Here is a 26520-nt window from a genome sequence, read left to right as displayed (position 1 = left end):
TCAGGAGGAAAGCTCTCCTCTGTTTTAGCCTTAGCTAACACACAGGAAGATGGTAGTGGTTGTTGGAGGTCAATCATCTCAGCCCCAGGACATCACTGCAGGAGTTCCTCAGGGTGTGGTCCTAGACCTAACAATCTCCAGCTGCTTCATCAATGACGTTCCCTCCAATTTAAGGCCAGAAGTGGGGATGTTTGCTGATGATTGTGCAGTGTTTAGTACCATTCGCAACTCCTCAGATAATGAAGCAGTCCATGCATGCAGGCTGCAAGACCTGGACACCAATCAGGCTTGGGCTCATAAGTGAGGAGCAACATTCAAGCCAGGCAATGACCATCTCCACCACCACCACCACCACCACCACCACCACCCCCCGCCCCCCCCTGCCCCCCCCCCCCCCCCCCCCCCCCCCCCCCCCGCCCCTTTGACATTCAACAGCATTACCATTGCTGAATCCCGCACTATCAACATCCTAGGGCTTATCTTTGACCAGGAAATTAATTGAACGAGCCACGTAAATACTGTGGCTACAAGAGCAGGTCAAAGGTTGGGAATTCTGTAGCAACTAGCTCACCTCCACAAGATCTGTCCACCATCTACATGGCACAAGTCAGGAGTGTGATGGAATGCTCTGTGCCTGCTTAGATGAGTACAACTCCAACAACACACAAGAAGCTGGACACCATGCAGGACAAAGCAGCCTGCTTGATCATGCACCACCCTAAATATTCGCTCCAGCACACAGTCTACAAATCACATGCAGCAACTCGCCAAGCCTCCTTTGACAGCATCTTCCAAACCCACAACCTCTACCATCTAGAAGGACAAGGACAGGAGACACATGGAAACACCACCACTTACAAATTCCCCTCCAAATCACACACCATCCTGATGTGAAACTATTTTGCTGTTCCTTCACTCCATTGGATCAAAATTCTGGAAACCCCTCCCTTACAACACTGTGGGTGTACCTACATCAGATGGATTGCAGCTTAAGAAGATGGCTCACCATCACCTTCTCAAGAGCAATTGGGAATGAGCAACCAATGATAACTTCGCCAGCGATACTCATATCCCACAAACAAATTTTTTTAAAAGTCATGTTCTCAGCATGAAACCAGGGAGACTGGTCAAGAGTGACATTTGAATTAGCACAGTGAAAGTCACCTGTTTCATAAAGATGAAATGTGGAATGCAGCTGAAGAGTTAAGAACATACTCATTTATATTCATAAATTGTTTCTTAATGGGATTACTTGGTGTTTAGTTTTTGAAATAATGTTTCAAACATTCTTGCACATCTTGGATATTTAGAATCTCCTGAACAATACAATGCTTTGAAATGACCTTCATGCCCATGACGTTTTCTTCTGAATCCAGCATACCTCTAATTTCTATAATGTTACTTTATTTTAAGCATACACCAGGTCTGGACTGATGATATGGGAAATCGGAATAATTCCTGAGTGTTCCTTTGAATGGTTGCACAGTACTGTACTATCAGAAGCTCCCTTATATATGATAATCCCAAAGAATTTTGTGTCTTTTCAGGAGAACCAGTCCACCTCTGCACATTGTTTGAGCTGCAGATATTTAAATCTCTTTTTTGATCTCTTAGTTTCTGTCACTTTTGAGAAGATACTTTGTTCTCACTCTCTGATTCTGTCATAAAGACACAGAGCTGCTGGAAACCCTTAACAGTAGCTTCCACTTAACAAGCAGAAACTTGCTCAGCAGGCTGTGTGATTTTCTCAGCATCTTTAAACATGATGGTGAATTGTCATCTCCCCAGCTTGCTGCAGCATTCTGCTCTTAAACATAACAAGAAGTTTACCTATGTGAAAATGTTCTGCTATAGACATTTCTCTAATTAAGGAGAACATAGTGTCCACTCAATCTACTTTTAAAGAGTGCTATAAATGGAACTCACCTGGAGGTGCAGAGTATTAGCTATACCCTGACATACATTACACTAAACCCCTGATATGAGCTGACGTTGTTCAGGGACACAGTATTTTAGAGATGTATCACAACTGCAGTGTTATTGTTTCTTAATATGAGCTTCGAGCTGCACATAGCAAAAGCGCAGACATAGACATTAATGCAAACACATACACACATGTACAAAATACTCACAGACACAAACCACACTACCCCCCACCCCAACAACCCACCTCCACAGACATTCACATTCACACCCACACCCCATACACCCACACATAGACACCGTGGTTCGTAATTTGTGAGAATCTATGGTTTCAGCGTGCCTCTTGCAATGTTCCCTGTAAACTGTGTGGCCATGTAGCAACCCAGAATTTTCTGCGCAGGTTTCCCATGAGTTGGCTCCTTTAAGTTACGGCATTTGTGTGATCTGCAGAAAAATTTGAAGGGTCCACGCACTACAAGAAAGAATTAGGGGGTATGTTGCCTCTTGTATATTTTACCATGTATGCTATTCGGGTCTCAGAATAAGTGTTCATTGTTTGGGAGAGTCCATTTGTGCAGGCTTTACTGCTATTTTACATTTTTAAATATCAAGGAATTAATAAATTCCTTTTAATAAATTGCTTTGGGCAAGGAACCCAACATGAGATGGATTGCATTGTTTTGTTGCTCTATAAGGGTTAATTAAGCTCCATCTGGACCATGGAGAGAACAGATAAATTGATCTTTCAGTTGCAAACCACTAGACAAACCATCTCTATTTCAGATTTTTGACATTGCATTATTTTTCTTTATTGTTATATGAAATATTGTATATAGTTTCAATGCCTAGTCATTAAAAAGGGATATTAAAACTTTTGGGAGTGAAAAGGTATGAAGGAACTACATCATGAGAAATGGTTAAGTTCACTTGTACTCTTTGGATTAGGAGAGACACTGAGGTGACGTATTTTAAGTTACTAACAAGGGGAATGACAAAGATAATCTTGACAGGTTGTTCACTGTGACAAAGGAATAAAGTAACAGGAGGCACAGATTAATAATTAGGAAGTCATAAGTAAGAATGAAAGTGAAACACATTTTTTCCTTTTACACTGTGGAACATACCACTAGAGAAAGTCATTGAATTGAAAATATATATGCTCTAGAAGTGGCAGGGTCAATTTCTGGAATGATGTAATAGAAGGTAGGCATTTAAGGTAGAGATCAGTCCAAAGAAATGGCTAATTGGGTTTAATAGTCAATGTTCCTATACAGGGGCTCAAATCCCTCATTTTCTCTTGAGTGCTCTTGCCATAACTTTTATGAGAGTGCAGTTGAAAGGACAGAAAATAGGCCAGGACCTGAATATACGAACATAAACGACAAGTTTGAAGAGTTATTGTTCATCAATTAAAATGAATGGAACTTAAAGCTAAGCAATCTCCAATTTGTTCAAATATAGAAACGTTGAAATATGCGACAACCAAGTTGATATCTTGGAAATCCTAATTGTTCTTCTTCTTCGTGTCTTTTGAATTGTAACTAATGATCATCTGAAATGTAGGTGTAATAAAGTAACACTATATATAAATCAGACAAATTGACTGGCATCACTATAATGAATTTCATTTGAATGCCACTTTGCATCAATGAATATTTCTACATCATTTTGTGATTTAAAAAAATCTATTATGCTAGCGATGGATAAATGAGTCAAACCATTTAAACTTGAAAATATACCTGAGTGTGATGGTTATCTCTGACCTAAATTTTCTGTTTCACTTTGCATCTGAGCATTTCATAAACAAATCACCTTATCATCAGTTAAAGGTTATGACTGAGTGTCACCACTTTCTCATTAAAATCTTTTGAACTGTGCATCATGTTTTTGCATTTATGTTTTTCTTAGGTTATTAAATTTATTTCAACTAGTTTTCAGTTCAGCTTTAAGATTTCCATGACTTATGTGAAATCTTGAGTTCCACTTGTATGTGCCTTTTGTTTGCTTGGGCATAGAACTGTAATTAAATAAACTAAGTTTAGTTCTAGTGCGGTTCCACTTAAACTGCAAGCTTTGACTAATGTTGTGGCCAGCTTTGTATTACAAATTTTCATGCTGTGATAATGAAGAAGACACAATATACTGCACCACAGTAGTTACTAGACAATCTTTGTTTGGCAGCTTTGGTTTTATATATAGTGTTTCATATTTTACAGGGAGCCCCCAAACCTATTGCTGTGGAGCCTTGCTCAGGAAATAAAGCTGCGGTTTTGACAGTTTTTATATGTCTACCACGAGGTCCAACTGGCACCCCTCCTCCTGGTCAAACAGGTGAGACAAGTATTTTAATTTGGTGTTCTAAATCCGCGAAAAGGATTGAGGATTGTTTTCTCAAAATTTATCTGGCAAAGGAATTTACATGGGATTACATGAAGTTGTATAGGATGTACGGCACAGAAACAGGCCATTCAGCCCAAACAGTTTATGCTGCTGTTTATGCTCCAGTTGAGCTTCCTCCCAACTTTCCTCATCTAAATCTATCATTGTAATCCTTTATTTCCTTCTCCATCATATGCTTGTCTAGCTTCCCTTTCAATGTATTTATACTACTTTCATCAACCATTCCCTGCAGTAGCTAGTTCTGCATTCTTACCACTTTTTGTGTCAAGAAGTTTCTTCTGAATTTTCTGTTCTATTTCTTGATGAATATCTTATACTGATGGTCTCTAGTTATGCTCTTCCCCATAAGCGAGAACATTCTGTACATCTCTATCAAAACCTTTCAAAAATTTAAAAACCCCTATTAAGTCGCCTTTTAGTCTTTTTCCAGGACAAAAGAGACCTAACCTGATCATCTAATTTTCTGATATTTATACCAATACATTTTTGGTATCATCCCTGTAAACTTTCTTTGCACCCTCTCCAGTGTCTATATCCTTTTTATAATATTGTTACAATTATGAGGTGTATAAGATTGTTTTGTTTTGGGTCAGGGTGTCTTTAAGGTAAAATGAAGGGGGTTATGTGACATGTTCTGAAATCTGCCTGACACCAAGCCTGGATGGTTTCACTGTTAGAGATTAATTGGTCACTTAAGAGCCCCAAGGGCGGGCAAGTCGCCTGCCACATCCACCACTCCCTGTAAAATTTGATACATGTCCGGGAAAGGCAGGTAGATGGCGCGAGGCCATGTGCTGGATTTTACGAGCACACCCCCTGCTCCCGTCCGTTTTCAAACCCACCATCAGAGGACCGTTAAATCCAGCTTATTAAGTAGTCTAGATGGAGGCTGCTTTCAAGCAAAAAGAGCTCTCATTTGTTGAGCTTTCATTCGCTTTAATTTTGACAAGTTGCTGATCAGTTGCCATTGTTACTATTCTCTGCCGGTAGTGTTTCATGCAACAAGTTTAAAAATAACACTGTAATAAAGAGGTGTACTTGTTAGAAGTTTCTGATATCGAACATTCTCTTCAGGTGATGAGCAAATAAAAGTTGCACAAACTACCTTATTTGTTGTCCCTTATTCTCTTACTCAAAAATTGACTATCTGTTGTCACTTTCTCCAGCTAGAGACAGGGTTAAGATGCCAACTTCCTGTAATGATTTGTCAATTGGCCTGCTGTTAAAGCAAGGCACAACACCTGCTCTTCCATCACTCGCCCCCTGCAACCATGCCTTTGGTAACTCAGATCAAATAAACCATTTCCAGCTGTTTCATGTTTACAGACAGCATTGTTCCATCAGCGCCTTGTCAGTGAGAGGTCTTAATTGAACTGACTCATGACAGAAGTCACCTGACTATGGAAAGCCAGATGGGACGTGTAAAATTGATCACATTTCAAACCCAAACATCCCCCTTTTCCTAGCAAACAAAAGATAAATTTGCATGCATGATCATGTGTAACTGTGAGTTACCCAAATTACCCACTATACATCACAGAGTGATATTCCTTGTCCAGTGAGTGTTGTTCCTGTGGCATTTGTTTCCCTGGTAACTGTTACTGTTGCATTGTGGTTGTTGGGGACACATGGGCCTCTGGGATTGATGGTAGTTCTGTACTCAGTACAGTTGATGAGATCCCTTCTTCCTGACCGGCTGCCTCAGCCTTCCCATTCGACTGACAATGGTGCGGACATGATGTGTAGTGTTGAATTTCCTAATCCTTTGTGAAATGGCTAAATTCTTCATGCATGAACTGAGGATCATTGTCACTCATCTCAATGCCTGGAATGCCATTAACAACGGAAGCGTGCTTTCAGGCATTCTACTATTTCTATGTCATCATTGAAGTCAGCTGGCCTAACTCCCAGTAGTCAGAATAGTAGTCTTTTGTGATAAGATGATCAGTTCCTGCTATAGTGAAGAGGTCTACCCCCAGCTTCATCCATGGTATGTCTGGGACATCATGCATCATTAACGGCTCTTTAGCTTGTTTAACTTAGTACTCTTTACATGCATCACACTGCCAATGTGGTCTTTCACTTCATTGCTCATGTTTGACCGGTAGAGTACTTCTCTTACTTTTCTCAGACTCGATTCAATTCCTTGATGGCTTGCATGGATGTGCTTCAGCATCTCTCCTCTCATCTCCTTAGGGATGATTACTCTATTTCCTTTGTACAAGATGCCATCTTGGGCTATCAGTACATCTTGGTATGCCCAATATGCTCTTGTGACCACAGGTGTGTCCTGGATGCTCTCAGGCCATCATTTCATTACTACTTCTTGTAGTGCTTGAAGTGTTGCATCGTATTATGTAGTTCACCTGAATTGAGCAAGGCGCTTGTCTCCGTTGTGTTAATGACTTCCAGATCATGTTGAGCTGTTGCTTCATGTTGAATCTAGAAGATTTCACATTCTGTTGTAACATCCTCAACTTTATTCATCGGGACTGCTGCTCCCAACAGCATGTCAGCAACGTACATCTGTTTCCCTTGCTTGTATTTCACGTCCAGGTGATTTTTAAATAAATGAATTAATATTTTTTACAGAAGCTTTAGAGCAGATAGTAACGGTTTGAAAAAAATGCTTTGAAGTGGCTTGTGGTCAGACTCCACTGTTATTTTGTCTCTCCCAAGCAGCTATTGATGAAAGTGCTCACAAGCAAAAACAATAGCCAGGCACTCTTTCTCAATCTGAGCGTAGTGTCGTTCCTTTTGCGTTAGTGCGCTGGATGTAAATACGATTGGGTGTCCTTGCTGCATTAGGGTTGCTCCCAGACCCATCTCACTGACATCACACTGCAAGGTGACTTCATCATTGACGTCATAGTACTTCTGCACTAGCATTGTCTTCACTAGTTGTTTGATTTTATTGAATGCTGTTTCTTGTTCTGTTCCCCAATACCACTGCACCTCCTTGGCAGTAAGCCTGCTTAATGGTTCACTCTCTGATGACAAATTAGGCAAAAATTTTGCTATGTAGCTCACAAATCCAATAAATCATTGCAATGCTTTCACATCTGTTGGTTGCCGCATCGCTGCTACAGCTCTTACCTTGTCGAGACTTGAGTGAAGACCTTTTGTTGTCAGTACAAGGCTTCAGGCATCTTCAATTGCATTTTTTTTGTTCAGCTTCAAGTTCATCTGGTGTACTTTCTCTAGCAGTCGTATTAAATTCTGATCATGGTCAGCTATGGCTTATCCATTGTGTCTCCACATCCATTGGCTAGTAGATCATCCACTATGGCTTCCACTCCGGGAAGATCACTGACTATCTCATGCTGTCTGTATTGATCCTCTTCTGGAGCCATGGCATTTTTAAATGGCATGCGCAACCATCTGTATCTCCCGAATGGCATCCAGAATGTAGTTAGAAAGCTGCTGCTTTCATCCAGCTGCAATTGCCAGTAACCATCCTTCGCATCTGGGATGTTAAAGATATTTGCCTTGTCAAGTTTTGGCAAAATGCCTTCGATGGTTGGCATGGGGTAGTGTGATCTCTTCAGTGCTTTATTTAGATCCTTTGGGTCTAAGCATACACCAGCTTTCCAGGTTGTTTCACTGCTACCATGCTGCTAATCAAGTCTGTAGGAGTTGTCACTTTCTTGATTACTCCCTTCCTTTCCAGCTCTTCTATGTTGTCTTTTAAGCTTGACTTGAGGGCAACTGGAACTCTTCTTGGCAGCTGCTGAATTGGTCTTACATTCTCATCTATTTCTAGATGATATTCTCCTGGTAGACATCCCAACCCTGTAAACACATCTTTGTACTCCTCTAGGATCTGTTCTGCTGTCAATGGTTTTGTGTTATGTGACACACTGTGAATCACTGTCAGCATGTTCAAGGCTACCAATCCAAGTTTTAGACTTGCTTCAGCTGAGATGAGTGGCCATTGTGCCCCATCTATGATCTGGAACTCTAGATCTTCCTTCTTGCCATTGCTTTGGGCTCTCAGACTAATTTGTCCTCTCAGCATCAGTATTGGGCCATCATATAGCCTCAACTTTACTTTCAAGTGCTTCATTTTTGGATCATCATGTTGAGCTACTTCGCACAGATCTGTGAAGGTAATGATGTTGCATGACGCATCAGTGTCTATCTGACATTTCTTGTTCGTTTGATATTCTCCTTCTGCGGTCACCATTGTAACAGTCACAAACCATTTGTCACCTGTAGACTTGACATAACCAACCTGTTATCTCGAGTATAGTTCTTGATCAGATTGTTCTGCTGATATCTCTCCAGTGGCCATCTATATAGGCCTGTTTTGCTTATTTCTAGCCATACGCTTGTGTGTGAAACGATTTGGCTTCTTGCAGCTAAAACACTGCTTTCCCCACCCTGGGCAATCCTTCTTTTCCTTAGTATGATGTTGACCACAGTATTTGTATCCAGCCTTTTGTCTGCGATTGCTCTGCTCTTTCGGTCTGAAATGTCTCTCAGCATAACGTATCTCCTGGTCTGCTCTGCCATACATGTGCTCGAGTTGATGTTTTACAACTTCTTCGTTTCTACCCACATCTATCACTTTCTTGAGTGTCAGTTTCTCATCTTTCAGTAGACTTGCTCTCACCAAGGGGTCTCGAATGCCTAAGACTAATCTATCTCTAATTATATCATCTTTTAGCTGTCCGAATTCACGTGATTCTACAAGCTTTGTTACTGCAGTCACATACTGTTCAATGGTTTCCTGTTCAGCTTGAGCTCTAGTGTTGAATACATAGCGATCATACTTAATTTGCAGTCGGGTTACAAAGTATTTGTTCAAGGCTTTCAAAATCTCTGTCGTCTGTTTTCTTTGTTCGTCGGTTAGATTTAGAATGGTATACACTTTGTAACAGTCCCTCCCCAGCAGTGTTAGAAGTGTGGCTACTCTTATCGATGACTGCTTGTTAATTAAATCTGTTGCCAGCTTGTAGTTTTGCCATTGCAAGTAGAACTGCCAATTCTGCCACATATCAACATTCATTTCTTGAGTGTCAGTAATCAGGATGTGGGGCACAAGATACACCAGGAAATAGAAAAGGTGTGTAAGAAAGGCAAGGTTGATCATGGGGGATTTCAATATGCAGGTAGACTGGGAAAATCAGGTTGGTAGTGGATCCCAAGAAAAGGAATTTGTGGAATGTCTACGAGTTGGCTTTTTGGAGCAGCTTGTATTGGAGCCCACTAGGGAACAGGCAATTCTAGATTTAGTGATGTGTAATGAGGCAGATTTGATCAGGGAGCTTAAGGTGAAGGAACCCTTAGAAGGAAGTGACGATAATTTGATAGAATTTACCCTGCAATTTGAGAGGAAAAACCTGGAATAGAATGTAATGGTATTGCAGTTGAATAAAGGCAACTACAGAGGCATGAGGGAGGAGCTGGCCAGAATTGACTGGGAGATGAGCCTAGCAGGAAAGACAGTGGAACAGCAATGGCAGGAGTTTCTGGGAGTAATTTGGGAGACACAGCAAAATTCCATCCCTAGGAAGAAGAAGCATACTAAAGGGAGGACGAGGCAACCATGGCTGACAAGGGAAGTCAGGGACAGCATAAAAGCTAAAGAGAAAGCATACAGTACGGCAAAGAGCAGTGGGAAACCAGGGGATTGGGAAGCCTACAAAGACAAACAGAGGACAACTAAAAAAGAAATAAGGAGGGCGAAGATTAAATATGAGGGTAACCTAGCCAGTAATATAAAAGAAGATTGCAAGAGTTTTTTAAGATATATAAAGGGTAAGAGAGAGGCAAAAGTAGACATTGGGCCACTGAAAAATGACGCTGGAGAGATAGTAGTGGGGAACAAAGAAATGGGGGAGGAACTGAATAGGTACTTTGCGTCAGTCTTCACAGTGGAAGACAGGAGTGACATCCCCGAAGTTCAAGAGAGTCGGGGGGCAGAGGTGAGTATGGTGGCCATTACCAAGGAGAAGGTGCTAGGAAAACTGAAAGGTCTAAAGGTGGATAAATCACCTGGAGCAGATGGATTACACCCCAGAGTTCTGAAGGAGATAGCTGAAGAGATAGTGGAGGCATTAGTGGCAATCGTTCAGGAATCACTGGAGTCAGGGAGGGTCCCAGAGGACTGGAAAATCGCTAAAGTCAGTATGGTTTCATCAAGGGGAGGTCATGCCTGACAAACCTGTTAGAATTCTTTGAGGAGGTAACGGGTAGGTTAGACAAAGGAGAGCCATTGGATATTATCTACTTGGACTTCCAGAAGTCCTTTGACAAGGTGCCGCACAGGAGGCTGCTCAGTAAGATAAGAGCCCATGGTGTCAGAGGCAAGGTACTAGCATGGATAGAAGATTGGCTGTCTGGCAGGAGGCAGAGAGTGGGGATAAGGGGGTCCTTCTCAGGATGGCGGCCAGTGACCAGTGGAGTTCCGCAGGGATCGGTGTTGGGACCACAACTTTTCACTTTATACATTAATGATCTAGATGAAGGAACTGAGAGCATCCTGGCTAAGTTTGCAGATGACGCAAAGGTAGATGGAGGGACAGGTAGTATTGAGGAGGCGGGGAGACTGCAGAAAGATTTGGACAGGTTAGGAGAATGGGCAAAGAAGTGGCAGATGGAATACAACATGGGGAAGTGTGAGGTCATGCACTTTGGTAGGAAGAATAGAGGCATTGACTATTTTTCTAAATGGGGAGAGAATTCAGAAATCTGGAGTGCAAAGGGACTTGGGAGTCCTAGTCCAGGATTCTCTTAAGGTTAACTTGCAGGTTGAGTCTGTAGTTAGGAAGGCAAATGCAATGTTGCCCTTTATTTTGAGAGGACTAGAATATAAAAGCAGGTATGTGCTGCTGAGGCTTTATAAGGCTCTGGTCAGACCACATTTAGAATATTGTGAGCAATTTTGGGCCTCGTTTCTCAGGAAGGGTGTGCTGGCCCTGGAGAGGGTCCAGAGGAGGTTCACGAGAACGATCCCAGGAATGAAAGGCTTAACATATGAGGAACATTTGAGGACTCGGGGTCTATACTCGATGGAGTTTAGAAGGATGAGGGAGGATCTGATTGAAACTTACAGAATCCTGAAAGGCCTGCATAGAGTGGACGTGGGGAAGATGTTTCCATTAGTAGGAGGGACTAGGACCCGAGGGCACAGCCTCAGAGTAAAGGGAAGACCTTTTAGAACAGAGATGAGGAGAAACTTCTTTAGCCAGAGAGTGGTGAATCTATGGAATTCATTGCCACAGAAGGCTGTGGAGGGCAGGTCATTGAATGTATTTAAGACCGAGATAGATAGGTTCTTGATTGGTAAGGGGATCAAAGGTTACGGGGAGAAGGCAGGAGAATGGGGTTGAGAAACTTATCAGCCATGATTGAATGGCGGAGCAGACTTGATGGGCTGAATGGCCTAATTTCTGCTCCTATGTTTTATGGTCATTTTGATAGGAGCTAGGAGGGGTAAGTTTACAACAGCCATGTTACTCACTCAGTATTTTACTTGCACCCTTCAGTATGTGCTTTTCCTTGTCCTTCTTCAGCAGCTTTTAGCAGAGTTGAATATTTCTGTGTGCCTGTCGGAGCTGTGTCTTCCCAGCAGCATTTCCAGGATTTTTAAAACTCTGTTTCATCTAAACTTCATGACACCATGGGGAGAATTTTCACGATGCATAAAATAACGCACAGTGACGTCGGGTGTGTGCCCCCAAATCAACACGTGTTATTCCGATCACCGGAGGTGGCTGCACGCCCGCTGATCTGTCAAAGACCTGTTAAGGCCATTGAGTAAACCAATTAAACTAATTCTCAACAATGCCTGTCCAATCCTAAGATTGGCGGGCAGGCGAAAAGCCAAGCTTTCTGCATGAAACCTCATCTACGGACGGGATGAGGTTTCATGAAGGTTTTATTAAATTAATAAATATTTTTCACACAACTCGTAAACAGGTCCCAGCTCATATGACAAGTCTAAATAATTGTATTCTTTCTTTATTTGAAACTTTCATTTTGAACTTAATCTCCCTGAGACGGCTCTGTGCCTCAGGGAGATTTCTGTACTCTTTCGCACGCATGCGTGAAAGAGTGCAGACCCCGACTCTCCCTCCTCCTCCTGCCCGCACAGGTAGCGCTGAGCACTACTGGGCACACATCACGCTAGGTGGGCTGTAATTGGCCCGCCCACGTAAAATGGCGGTGTGCAGCCGATCACGGGCGGCAATCAGCTCCGCGCCTGCCTGTGCTCGCTCCCGCTCAGCCCCCCCGGATGGGGAGAAAATTCTCCCCCATGTTGCATGTTTAAAGTCAACAGTGCTCCATTAGTGTCTTCTCAGTGAGAGGTCTATATTGAACTGATCTCAAGATGTCTGCTTACAGAGACTGCCTCATGGCAGAGGTCGCCTGACTATGGAAAGCCAGATGGGACATGTAGAACTGATTGCATTTCAAACCCAAACACCAGTTGTGCAGGAGATGAATGGGGCAATCCAGGCACATGGGCCTGGGTTGAGAAAATTGTCTCTTATTGTATCAGTTGTGAATTCCACAGAGCAACTGGTCTGGCTTCATTGCACGTATCTTTGTTGCCCTTTCAACCTATACAAAATTACTTTGTCTTAAAACAAATTTTCAAGCAATACTCAATTCCAAAATCCTTTCCATGATGAAAAAATGATTAATAATTTCATAAGTTAACATTCACCATCTTGCGGCGAATCCAGTAGCCACGAGAGTCAATTTTGTGAGACATCGTTCCTTATTTCAGGCTGCATGCACCTACTGTCACAAATTGTCATAGCTGGAGCAAAAAAAGCTACATGCTTAGCATTGTGTTTTCAATTCTTCGTGAATTTCCCTGCTAACCATATTTAATGTTTTAAGTTGTCTGTTTTCTCCCATTAGAATTAAAAGGAAAAGGCATCTCGTTGTGGTGCAGATTTCACATATTTTGAATGTCATTCTAAAATGTCATCAATTTTATAACTTGAGATTCCACACAATCTCTAACAATATTGAGATATTTTAAAAGGAGAGAACCCAAGGGTAAGTTTTTAAACCAGCCTGTGTGTCAAACTGAAAATCAACCAAATCCCTTGTTCTTTATTAGGACATGATTGTATCCTTCAGCATGAGGGAAGTATTACTTTGCAATTGAAAAAATGCCTTAATTTTGTGAGAATTCTAGCACTTCATTCAGCAGAGTGAATTGCTAACATTGTAGATTAGGCAAACTATGACACTTATCACAGAATTAATATTACATTAACTGTCAAAAATCTAAACTAAAATCAAACCACTTATATGCCTGTAGCCTTACTCCAGCATATTCTTCCCAAGAAGAAGATACTCTGGTGATGTTTAGAAGGTTTTTTTTGGACTTTAAGAACGATGGCTGCCCAGTGTATGTTTCCAAGTAGGCCTGCCACATAATAATAGTGGAATAAGAATGAGTTATATCATTTCTGAAATGTTTCTACAAATCATTGTAGAAACATCTTTATTTAACAAAGATGCACATCATTTGGTTTAGTAGTAGGCAATTTGGTATTCTGACATCTTCACATCAGACTGTAATTCATACTCTTTGCTAATATACTCCTGAGTATGCAATCAATAGTGGGGTCGATATAAGGCAATGAAACATTCATCTGCATATAATTCACTGAATTCAATGCAGCATTTAATAAAACTATATCATTAGATTTGACTGTCTTTAAAAAGCATCTGAAAGAGAGTTAATGGACTGAATTTTCATTTCGAGTCTCGATCCTTCTGTCAAATTGAAATGCATTCAATGGCATTATCACATCATCCTGGGGGTCGCCAGTGACCAGAAAGTTAACTGGACCAGACATATAAATACTGTGTCAAAATTGCAGATAAGAAGCTCGAAATTCTGCAATAATCATCTCGTCTCCTGACTTTTCAAAGCCTGTTCATCATTTACAAGGCACAAGTCAGGAGTGTGATGAAATACTCTCCACTTGCCTGGGTGAGTACAACTCCAACAACACTCGAGAAGCCTGACACCATCCAGGACAAAGCACCCTGCTTGACTGGCACCCCATCCACCACCTTAAACATTCACTCCCTCCACCACTGGCACACAGTGGGCAGCAGTGCGTACCATCTATAAGATGTGCTGTAGCAAATCGCCAAGCCTCATCTAACAGCATCTTCCAAACTCACAACCCTCTACTGCCTAGAAGAATAAGGGCAGCAGCTGTAAGAACACCACCACCTGCAAGTTTCTTTCCAAATCACATACCAACCCTGATTTGGAACTATATCGCCATAGCTTCACTGCTGAATCAGAATTTAAGCTCCCTCCCTAACAGCATTGTGAATGTATCTCCACTACATCAATGCAGCACTTCAAGAGACGGTTCAGCATCACCTTCTTAAGGGCCTTGCCAGCAACACTCTTACTTCATGGATGAGTTTTAAAATAAGATCAGCAGCCCCACTGTCAGGAGGTGGGAACTGCTGAAGAATGTATGGAGTGCAATGGCACCTCCATTCCCAGTCATTAGCCACAAGCCAGGTAAGTAAGAAGGCCAGAAAGTTAGGGCCTTTGGAGCTTAGAGGAAAGTCCCTACAGTAACAGGCACTGCTATTGTTGCAGCCAGTTTTTGGAGCAGAGGCTTCCAAATGGATTGGAGTTTCTGGCTCCAAAATCTGACTGCCATGATTTCATGGCTAGGGTCCCCATGCCCCAGATCAAAAATCCATTCGATGTCACGACAGTGCCGGTATCTCATCATCTGACTCCTCCATGATAGCATGGAGGTAGGAAAGTATTGTGCAGCTAGCCTGACAAGGTTTTGTGTGCCTCCAGTCTCACCACCAGAAGCCATTGAAAATTCATGCTTTGAGTTGATGGCTTAGAACTGGAAAAATTATATATTTTAAGCAAGTACCAAGGCAGGAAAAGAGGGGACGGAAGGAAAGATCAAAAAGGATTGTTTGTGATAGGGTGAAAGGCAGGAGAGATTACATGACAAAATGACAAAAATGGATGACGTTGCAAGGCAAAAGGAATTAATAACTGGCTTTTACTTGCACCATCATCCCTTTCGTCTCTTAACATTTTTTGGTTCCAATGAAAGGTCATCAACCTGAAACATTGGGTTGAAATTTACCCCCGTTGGGGGAAGTTGATGGGTGGGCGCGTACAGGCACGCTTCCGATCGACGCTTCTGATTGGAGGCGCAGCGCTATTTTACGTGTGTGGGCCAATTAAGGCCAGCCCAGCATGACATCCGCAGGGAAGTGCTATGCGCTCCCTGTGCGGGCGGCGGTGGGGGGGGTGGGGGGGGGGGGAGCGGATTCCTAAAATCAAAAGAGCGCACTCTAAATGTGAAAAATCTCAAAATAGAAAAATAAATTTTCCTAACGTCCCCTCATGTGACAACATCACATGAGTTGGGACATGTTCATAATTTCCAAAAAAACTTTATTAAAATTTTTAAAACCCTACATGAAACCTCATCCCACCCGTGGATGAGGTTTCATGCTTTTTCTATTTGCCGCCAGGGCTCCTGGCCTGCCTGCCAACCTTAAGGTTGGAAGGGCAGATCCAATAATTACTTTAATTGCTCTGTCAATGGCCTCAATTGACCATTGACAGGTCGGTGGGCGCGCAGCTGATTTTGTTGTGTCCCCACCTTCCTGAAAATTTAAATGGGGCGCGGTGACATCGGGAGTTCCACCTGACATCATCCCGCGTCATTTTACGTGTCGGTGAATGGGCCCCGCCCCCTGCTTGCCGACGGTAAAATCCAGCCCATTAACTCTATTTCTTTCTCTACAGGCACTGTGTGACCTGCTGAGTATTTCCTGCATTTTCTGTTTTTACTTCAGATTTCCAGCATTTATAGGATTTAGTTGTTGTCTTTATAATTTTACCCTATTAAAAAAAATTGGTAATTTTTGAACCTGCATATTATTGTCATCATACTCTCCAACTGGGAGTTTCTTGAGGAAATCTGTATCCTGTGTAGTAAGATGCTGGAACAGCTATTGGGAAGTTTTCAATGCAGTTTACATCAGATCACACTTTACACAGAATTCGCCAAACAACATTTTGGATCAGGGCTTCTTTTAGCCACCCACCCATTTGAATTTTTTTTTTAAGCATGTTAATTAGGGTCCTCTGCTTGATTATGAACATAAGTGTCCTTCTCAATACCTTTGACGTCATATTCAATATTCTAAATCAATCATAGAAATGCTGCCAGGAACTGCCTAATTCTCGTGATGTTTAGGCAGATCATCAACTGCTGCTAGGTAAATTGTTAGTACTTGCTTCAGATTGCTAGCGTGTTTCTTTTGATATTTGAAGTTTAGACTGCTGGATCCGACAGTAATGACCTGAGTGTAAGTTGGTGAGTCAGCAGAGGAAGTTTGGCCAAAGGCTTCTGGTAAACTGCAGTTTGGTTTCAGTGGTTCTGGTGCTTGGATTGCCATTATGGCTGGACAGGAAGGCAAAGCAGGCTAGAACCTAGGGAGCTGCAAAGAAGAGACAGACTGAGGTCAGCTCCCAGGAGACCTTATCTCTTTTGGGTAATGGACCCAAAACTTCATACCTGAGGATTCTCAGATTTACCAGGACTCCTATAACCAAACTCTGTCACCTGCTGCAGCACCAACTACAGGTCACCATGAGGTTGTGTATGTCATGGCCAGCAGCTTCAAAGTCATTGTGTGGTCTTGAACTTTTCTGCTTTGTAGTTATTTCAGGATGCTGCAGGTGACATCAATCCAGGTGACATTAGTTGATCACCTATGTTCGCCAGGTGGCGGAGCGGATCTTCTCTTTGCTAAAGCCAATGACTTTGTATACTTCCCCATGGCTACCACAAAGCAGGAAGTCAGGACTATGGGCTTTGCAAAGTTTACAGGCTTCTCCAAGGTGCAGGACATCACTGACTATACAGACAAAGCCTTGAGTTCTCCAGTAGAAGCCATCAATAGGAAGGGATTGCGCTTAGTCAGCTGCTGTGTGATGACATGCATGTTTTCCAGGTTGTTGCCATGATGTCATCATTCCAGGTCACTTCTCAATTCCAGACCACAACAACCCTGCTCCCTCACCCAGATTATTAGGTCAGAGGTTGGCTACTTTCGTTGATGCAGAAATGAAGTTCAATACGTGTCATGCTTCCAGTCGGGCCCTGATAAGGCAGACCATAGGCCTGATGAAGCAATTCTGCTGCCTAGAAAGAGCTAGAGGTGTTCTGCAATACATCCCCGGAGAGTCGCTAGACCGTCAGTGTCTGCTGCATATTTCACAGCTTTGCTGTGCAGTGAGGTCAATCCATCAAGTCAATTGCAGAGGAAGATGAGGAGATAGAGCAGGATGAGTGGCAGTAAGATGCAGAGCATGAAGCAGTGCAAAGCTCACCTATCCTGCCAATTGTGAAAGATATTTGACAGCATCTAATTGAGGAGTGCATCAGTTGAAAACTTCTTATTTTCCTGCATCGACAGACCCTCCAATATCAATCTTATTGCTTCCACTATAATGAAGGCTGTTCTCAATCCAATCACAAACATAAAGCAGCTTGTCAAAACTATTGCCTAGTCATCAAGTATTTATGGAATAAACTGTATAAAAAATACTGATCACTCTGTTGTAACCCCATAGTGCCTGTCTTAAGTGCTCTTATACCTACTTAAGTTCTTCTACGAGGTGGTCCCTGAGTAATTTCAGCTTGGGAGGTATAAGACAGCTGGGCCTGTAATGATTGCACTTCAGATGCTGGCAAAGATAGAGTCCTGGCTGTTGTGATATTGCTTTAAGAGGGAGTATGCTAATTAATAAGTAGCCAGGATGCAAACCATGTGACCAGAAGGCATTGTTCAGAGGAGCTTTCAGTTTAGCGAGCAGTGTGTGGTATAAAGAATTTTTTTTTTCTTTCATGGAATGTGGACATCACTGGCAAGCCAGCATTTGTTACTGATCCCTAATTGCCCTTGAACTGAGTGGCTTACAAGGCAATTTCAGAAGGAAGTTAAGAATCAACCACATTGCTGTGGGCCAGACAAGATAAAGGACATTAGTGAACCAGATGGGTTTTTACAATAATTGATGATAGTTCCATGGTCACCATTACTGAAACCAGCTTTATATTCCAGATTTATTAACTGAATTCAAATTCCACCAGCTTCCATTATGGGATTACCACTATGCTACTGTCTCCCCTGTTAACAATAGTTGTTGAGTCTTTATAGTAAATGTCTGCTGAGCAATCCTGTTTAAATAAACTGAACCTACATTTAGTTTACTAGTCCTGTTGGGATTGGTAAGTTTGTATTAAGCAAAGATAAAAATACAACACTGGCTGCAATCTGTGGCAACTCAGCTGTTCTTGTGGCAGTCTGGCTCAGCTGGCTCAAGACTGGCACCATAATTATTTTCTGAGGAGACTACTTCACAAATATAGAAGCTTACTTAATTCTTAGAATGAAAAACATTGGCTTCCATACTTTGTAGTGTCCATGGACACCAGAGGAGAGGGTGATAGGCCTCTCTAATGGTTTTCCTGCCATTTACATGGGATGTTACCTCAATACTCCCAGTGGTCCTAGGGGGAACGGGCTGTTAGTGACTTCCAAGTTATGGCAATATTCTAACTATGCTTTTCTACAAACTTAGTAAGCTGGAGGAAAGTGTAAGGCCCAGAGCTTGGCTTTATATGTGCATCATAGAGGGATATGATACCACTGGTGCTAGAGATTCCTGGATATGCATTCCACATGCTCCTTGGTATATTGCAGCAACTTGATGCCTTGCATGAGTATTAAAGACAAGTTGGAAGGAGATTCTCTCACACACTCAGATCTGTTGGGTAGAGCCCTAAGAGGCACTCCATACTTCCTGGTTGTTATGGCACAGTGGATGGTAAGTGCCAAGCTGCTCAAATCCCAGAAGGAAACTTGAAACAGCTGCCACAACTGTTTAGCAATTTGTATTTTATTTCAAGATACATGCCTTGAATTCAGTAGTAACAAGTCCACTGAGTCTTAGAGATTTTTAAAAAAAAACTAAATTAAACATTTATTCATAGATGAAAAGATTTTAAGTGCATACATAGGTCTACAAATTACTATTGTAATAACTCCTAAATCCCCTAATTAATCTGACTCCCAGTTACACCTCTGTTAAAGCAACAGTAAAAACAAATACATTTAAACAAACCCAGGCAAAGCACACAATACCCTGGACAGTGATTTTAACAGTGAGTTTTCTTAGCTTCAGTTCCTGTAGACAGTAACTTGATGCATAGAGGCTGGAGGCATTTCACACTTGTTAGATCTTAGAATTCCTTTTCCATTACACACACCCTTATCTCCTTTATACATGTTTCTCCCTTTTGAATGTAAATTGCATTGTTCCAATATGTCTTTGCAACATTACTTTCCTCATGAATACTATGAAAGATTTATATTATCAGTAACCTTTGGAAAAAATAAACAGTTTGGCTTAGCTTCAAATGGCTAGGTGTTGAAATTCAAACTAACCTAATTTATCTAACTATGCAAATGTTCCTCACACCTCACATTATAAAACTTTAGCCATGTTTACAAATTTAGCATTTCAAACCTAGCTTCCCTTTTGATAACTCAAAAGCTTCAGACCAGCTGTCTCCAATTCAATTACCACCCCCCCCCCCCACACACACACACACACACACCCCCCCACACAGAGAAACTAATCCAAATCCCACTATTAACCCACTTTTACAATAAATCACAATAATATGAAAATTATTATATTTTCAAGACACTGCTGCACAGCTACTATTCACATTTTGTAGTCTTGCATCTGCAGAGACACACATTGTAGGCTTGCAAGCAAAGATTTTCAATGGTGGTGTCACTGTAAAGTGGTGCAGGAATTTAAAACTAATCTAACCTGTTTTGACAAATGCCAACAGCAGAAATAAAGTCTTATGGTGCTGTTTTTACAAATCTCATTTGATTGTACTTCAAATAGCCCAGTGATCCTGAGATAATAGAATCCTGTCTAATGCCAATGATTCTCCATGCAAACACTTAAAATGTATCAAAGGGAAAAAAACAAGAAAGTTAATGCTGCTATTACCTTTGGCAAAGGGGACTCTAGAATGATATTTATCATCACAGGGTTCAATGTAGCCTATTATTTGAGCCAGTAGCTCCAGATCACATGAGATTTGTGAACAGAACCACCCTCTTATGGGAGTTTTTGTTACATCTATAATCTTGTTTCCTGCACATCAAATGTGATTTATAGGGTAGAATGTCATTGTTGAGTATGCATTCTTTTTGTATTGTTTGTGGGTAATTAAACACAATTGGAGGTTTCTGTGTGGTTGTTATAGAAATTATAAATTGGCAGATCCACAGAGCCTTATAAATAGCATCTGATTGATAATGTGTTAGCACCATGATGCCCAAGTGAGTGTCAACATAATTGTTCTTTCTTACAAATTAAAACATTACAAAGAATTTATTCTGTTGATCTTAATAATGATCTCGGCAATGAATACTGACTGTGAAATGTCAGGAATTGTCCTTGGAGGAATTACTTTGTAAGTCAGATCAGCCTGGGATAATGACCATCTCCAGTGATATTAATTCAGCTCTTCATGCTGTCACACCTAATACTTTCGAAACATTATCCTGATGATAACAGTAGGCACTATTCAAGCAGCATGTCACACTCCAGATGCCACACTTCGTTACAGATGTAAATTATTTTTAAAATGCAGGAAGTGTAAAATTGATATGCACATTCCAATCTTAATATTACATCAAACCATGAAACTACAGTGATTAACCTGCACATGAATTTAGCAGTTACAAATTGCGAATTAGAAATTCAATGATGCTGCCCCAACTTTACAGATGTGAAATTGGTGCAAAAGCATATAATCTGGTGGGCGATGTGTTTCTGAGCTGGCAGTGTGCTTCAAAGGAGGTGTCCAGGAGCCATGCTTGAAACCAATTTTAGGAGCTTTGCATCAGCAAATAAGGGACTGAACACTTGTCTGATGCTCCCTTTAATAAGGTGGCTTGGCCTGAACACCCAGATGCATTCAGTAAAACATGGTCTAAAATGCAGCCTTGGCCCTGGTCCTCCAAGGGATGGCTGGCAGCAGTCACCAAAAGGATAACGTTTGTAAAATATACTTACGTAAATGTGGAGTAAGCATTAGCAGGATTTCTATCCTGAGTTCTGAACACTTGCTAGTCCAACTCTCTTTTGATTGCCCCCTCGCCCCCTTCTCTTTTTTAATTGCAGTCCCTTTCCCTCTTCTGATCCCAGGCTCTATTTATCTTCTCTGATTACTGTCTCTCCTCGTTGTCCTCTCCCTCCCAATTGTATTCCCCATCTCCCAGGACTCATCTGAAGGCTCAAGAGGCCCCAAATTCAAATCCCCTGTACCAACAAGCTGCTTGAGGCTGCCCACTTGGGGAAGAATTTCCCCCCGTCGGAGGGGGAAGTTCAGGAGCGGGCGCATACAGGCGCACCCCCAACTAGTGCCCCCGATTGCGTGCAAAAGAGCACACTCATCTTCCTGAGGCTAAGTGCTGCCTCAGGCAGATCAGTGCCAAATTTAAAAATGTGAAATGTAGACAAATAAAATTTCCCTGACATGTCCTCTCATGTGACACTGTCACATGAGTTGGGATATGTCTATCACTTTTATTTCAACATTTATTAAATTCTTAAAAAGCTACATGAAACCTCATCCCGCCCGTGGATGAGGTTTCATGCTTTTCCTGAAGACTGCCAGGGCTCCCAGCCTGCCTGCCAACCTGAAGGTTGGATGGGCAGGTCCTTTAATACTTCAATTAGTTTTTATATGGCCTCAATTGGTGGTTGGCAGGTGCCCAGCTGATTCAGCTGTGCCCCCGCTGACCTGAAAATTTAAAGAACGTGGGTTGACGTCGGGAGTTCCACCCGACATCATCCCGCGTCATTTTATATGTTGGCGAGCGGGCCCACTGCCCACTCACCAAACTCAATATCCTACCCTGTCTGCAACTTGCCATTCTCATGTAAATGATGCCTGAGGTTGAATAACAGGTGGGCTTTGGACCTGCTGCTCCTGTGCAGAGGTCTTTCCCTGCACCTAGTATGCACGCTGGTGCAAATCAATTTTTAGTCTTATGGCTTTAAAGGGGTATACAACCCCATCTGCAAAATAAGAAATTATACTTTATATGCTGGAATTTGCTTTTTTTTCTAAACAGCCTACCATGCGAATTGTCATGACCAATGCTAGGAAGGTTTGCAAGCATACTTAAAAGTTTCCAAGATGACTTGCACATTTCAGATGCCACACATGCTAATTTCTATGTTGCAGTTTTCTTAAATAAGCTAGATCACTTTGCGCCTGTTTTGAGAGAAGCTAACCCAGACACAGGAAACACTGTCTAATTGGCCACAGGACCCATCTAAGTTATTATCTTATAATTGACTTCAATTTGTATGCACTTACACCAATATGACCTTGTGACCTTCAAGGAATTGGTCTAGTTACACACAGATCTTGTTAGCAGTAGCATAATACACTGACAATTAGACAGAATAGTACTTCCATCCTAAACAAAACAGCATATCTTCTGATTTGCTCTGAATAATGATGCAGGAGATTAATAGTCTCTGTGTATGTATTTGCATTTAAAACATGTGTATATATATCACGGTTAGTCACAGTAATATTCTTTAATATGAACAGACAGATTTCTACAAAATATTAATTTAGGAGTAGTGCCGAAAAGTGGACAAACCAAAAAATGCAGTTAATTATGTTTTTCAAACCCAGAAAGCTTAGAAAATTTGGTGAATGCTTGGCTGATAGATCTCAGCCAGCCCTATAGCAGCATTGATGTTTGGTGATGATATTAATGTCAATGTACTTGACTGTTTGACCTATGCAAGCCAATTCTGCAGCTGTGCAACTGTATCTGGTGTCAGTACATAAAATGTTACGAACAAATAAACTAAGTAATAAATCATCACCTGCTGTTAATCTTTTCCAAAAGGATTCCTGTTACCCTCTACTATAGGTTAGTTTTCAAACTGACAAATTTTACAATATAAAACATATCATGTAATTTCCAGAAGTCCATTTATCTACAATTCACAAGCATACACTTTTGAATAGCAAGGTGGCTAATTCTTTAAAAAAATGTCAGACTTGTTTTCAACATGCTGTGCAGTTTGCCAGCATGGGTTGATCTTGAAATTCAGCTCTCAATTTTTAAAAAGTGTTGAGATGTGTATACATGTCAGTATGATTCTAAGCTGTCCATGAGTAAGGCTGATGTATGCTTCTAAGACCTCAATACAAAATGCTTGATGTTTAAACATTCTGCAATGATTACTATATTTCTACAATTAGTTCAATTCAAATTTTAGGAAACGATTTTGGAGCAATTAGGTCTTAAAATGCTGCTTCAAATTAAATTTTAAGGTATGGAGATAAATATTTCACATTGATGATAGATATTCATATTAGAATTTAGATTAAGTTTTTATTTTCATTTTTTATCCTTTCAAGATTCTTTTGGCTGAGGAGATTAATGGGCAATTGTGGTTAAGTTAACTGTGAAATAGAGCAAATAGCTCATCATCCCATAGGGAGTTCATGATGTTTTTTCTCTTACCCCCTGCCTCCTTCACCAGAATTGCTCCATTGGGAATTATGAACTTTGCTGTCGGGTCATTTTGAATATTTATGGCTGAAAGTAGTGAAGAAACTTTTGAAGGAGAGATGCTCATAGCTGTTTTTTTTTGCCAACTCCTATCCCTCTCCTTGGAATCCTCAGATTTGCTGAAAGAGATTCTAAGTTGAAGAGAGCAGTACAAGTTAAAACATTATACCAGTGGGTCAGTGGCAGAATCAATGACAGTTTTTTTTACATAAGAGCGCTAAAACAAACCATAACCTGAACTTCAAAACCTTGTTTTAAGATCGTTAACAAAGAATAGTCATCTAAAATGTCATACGAAATACAGAGGAGAAGAAAAGCTTAATGTTGAATGAAAAATTTTGAATATCACTTTTTCATAATTGTTTGTGCTCTCACCCATATTGTGCAACTTAAGAGAATTCTGGGGGGTTTTTGGGAAGTATTGTAAATTGTAAAAGGGTGTTAACTCAATTTTCATAAGGCAAATTGCTCACTATATTTGAAAAAGAAACCAATAATAAGTCAGAGAGCAAAGTGACTGTTCTTCCAGTCCATTCAACAGACCAAATAATAAAAAAGTTGGAAAGCATTGACTAACAGATCACAGATCAATATAACTTTTTAAAATATTGTTAACAGAAATGAAAATGGGGAGCCATTCACCAAATAATTGAGAACATTTTATTGTTGAGAATTGAAGTAGAAGGCAGCTTAACTGAATGATTTTGGACTAGTATCATTTTCTAGATGCTCCTCCTTTAAAATTTATTTCAAAGAGCAGAATTTTCTGCCTATTGGGCAAGCGGGCCAGACCCAATCTCCAGTAGGCGGGGAGCCAATCCCCACTGGAGAAGCGGGGCCCGCCTCCATTTTATGTGGACGGGCCAATTAAGGCCCTCCCAGCGTGACGTCTGGCGAGATATGCGCTTCCTGTGCGGGCGGGGGGATTCCCCAAAAGTGAGTACGCACTCTTTTGCGCATGTGCACAAAAAAGCACACATCTCCCTGAGGTTAAGTGCTGCAGTAATTACAGTAAAACTTTATTAACTGTTTAAAACCCTGCACAAAACCTCATCCCGCCAGTGGATGAGGTTTCATGTTTTATCTATTTGCCGCTTGGGCTCCTGGCCTGCTCGCCAACCTTAAGGTTCGACGGGCATGTCCTTTAATTGTTTAAATGATCCTGTCAATGGCCTCAATTGGTCATTGACAGGTCGGCGGGCGCACAGCTGATTTTGCTGTGCCCCCACTTTCCTGAAAATTTAAATGGGGCGGGATGACCTCGGGGGTTCCGCCCGACATCATCCCACGTCATCTTACGTGTCGGCGAGTGGGCCCCGCCCCCTGCTTGCCGATGGCAAAATTCTGCCCAAAGCTTTATGAGTTTCGCTACCCAGTTGAAGAAATCGTTAACCCATAAGAATGTGCAAAGGTTATTATTAAATGATTTTTTTTTTCATCTGTTCCACTCTACTTAACATGGGTAAGTTTTGATCTTTAGCGTTTTGGTGCAGAACTTTGTGTCTGAATCTTCAGCATGTGCACCTGGAGCTACACAGACGAAAATTCAGCCTCATGTAATGAATAAAAGCAAGCAAAACTCACAGGATTGGTTTCTTGATCCTTGATCTTTTAAGACTACATTTCACTGTATGACTCCTCACATATTGCCTTTAAAGATGGAATCTTTTTGTTAGGTATTATAGTTTTGTTTGTTACTGTGGTTATGATGGTAACTTGGTACCTGTTACTCAGCCGTTGCTTTTAACATGTGAATTATGGCAAAGGCTCTAAAGAGAATTCTTTTAAAGAAGATTTCTCTCAGCCCAGTTGACCCTACTTCTGATAACATTGGAGGACTAGTTTATTGGAAGTAACGTTCACAACTATACAAGCAACATCAACATGGTCACACTTATGTAATCATATCTATCAATCAACATCCCAGAGTCCTCCAGCACCATCCCTGGGTTTTCCCACAGACAGGAGAGATCCACCAGGTATGGTGGCATAACCGAATGGGAGTGATCCCCTAAGTCCTCAGTTTTGATTGTGGACCCTAGTGATGTCATGTGGCTTCAGATTAAACAAAAGCCAAAGAAACCTTGCACTGGCCACCACCTACTGCCCCTCTTCAAATGATGAATAAGTAATGCTCCCTGATGAATAATACCACTTGGATGAAAAATCAAAGGCATAAATTAAACTATGGGAATGGGCTTCACTGTAGCTTGGTAGTACCACCACTGATTGAGTTACATGAGTCCTGAAGGACAAGGATGCAGCTGGGCCTGCATCATATAGTGAGGGAGCCAACACAAGAGAGAAACCTTGCTCTTCACAGTCTACCTGTGACAGCATGCAAAGAACCAAAAGCAATATTCTATAGGCAGAGCAAACCAGTCCTAGGATCATTAGGTCAGAACCAAGGCCTGTAGCTGTACCCATCCAGTCAAGAATGATGCTGGACATCTAGACAACTTACATGAGGAGGAAGAGTCTCAGTAATCATCCTAACCATATTGGAGC

The 26520-nt window shown here is 41.4% G+C and overlaps 1 protein-coding gene across 1 annotated transcript in view; it reads left to right on the top strand.

Moving 5' to 3' along the window:
* The window catches only part of atrnl1b (attractin-like 1b), a 1080114-nt gene that overhangs the window by 1002958 nt on the left and 50636 nt on the right, over positions 1 to 26520 (top strand). Inside the window, exon 28 of the mRNA XM_041209279.1 lies at positions 4140 to 4254. Coding sequence (XP_041065213.1) covers positions 4140 to 4254 — 115 coding nt within the window. The remainder of the gene's footprint in view (positions 1 to 4139; positions 4255 to 26520) is intronic.

This window comes from Carcharodon carcharias, chromosome 17 (genome assembly GCF_017639515.1).
Source record: "Carcharodon carcharias isolate sCarCar2 chromosome 17, sCarCar2.pri, whole genome shotgun sequence".
NCBI lineage: Eukaryota > Metazoa > Chordata > Chondrichthyes > Lamniformes > Lamnidae > Carcharodon > Carcharodon carcharias.
Note: the sequence above shows the minus strand (reverse complement) of the source record. Positions and strands in the feature narration are given on the sequence as shown.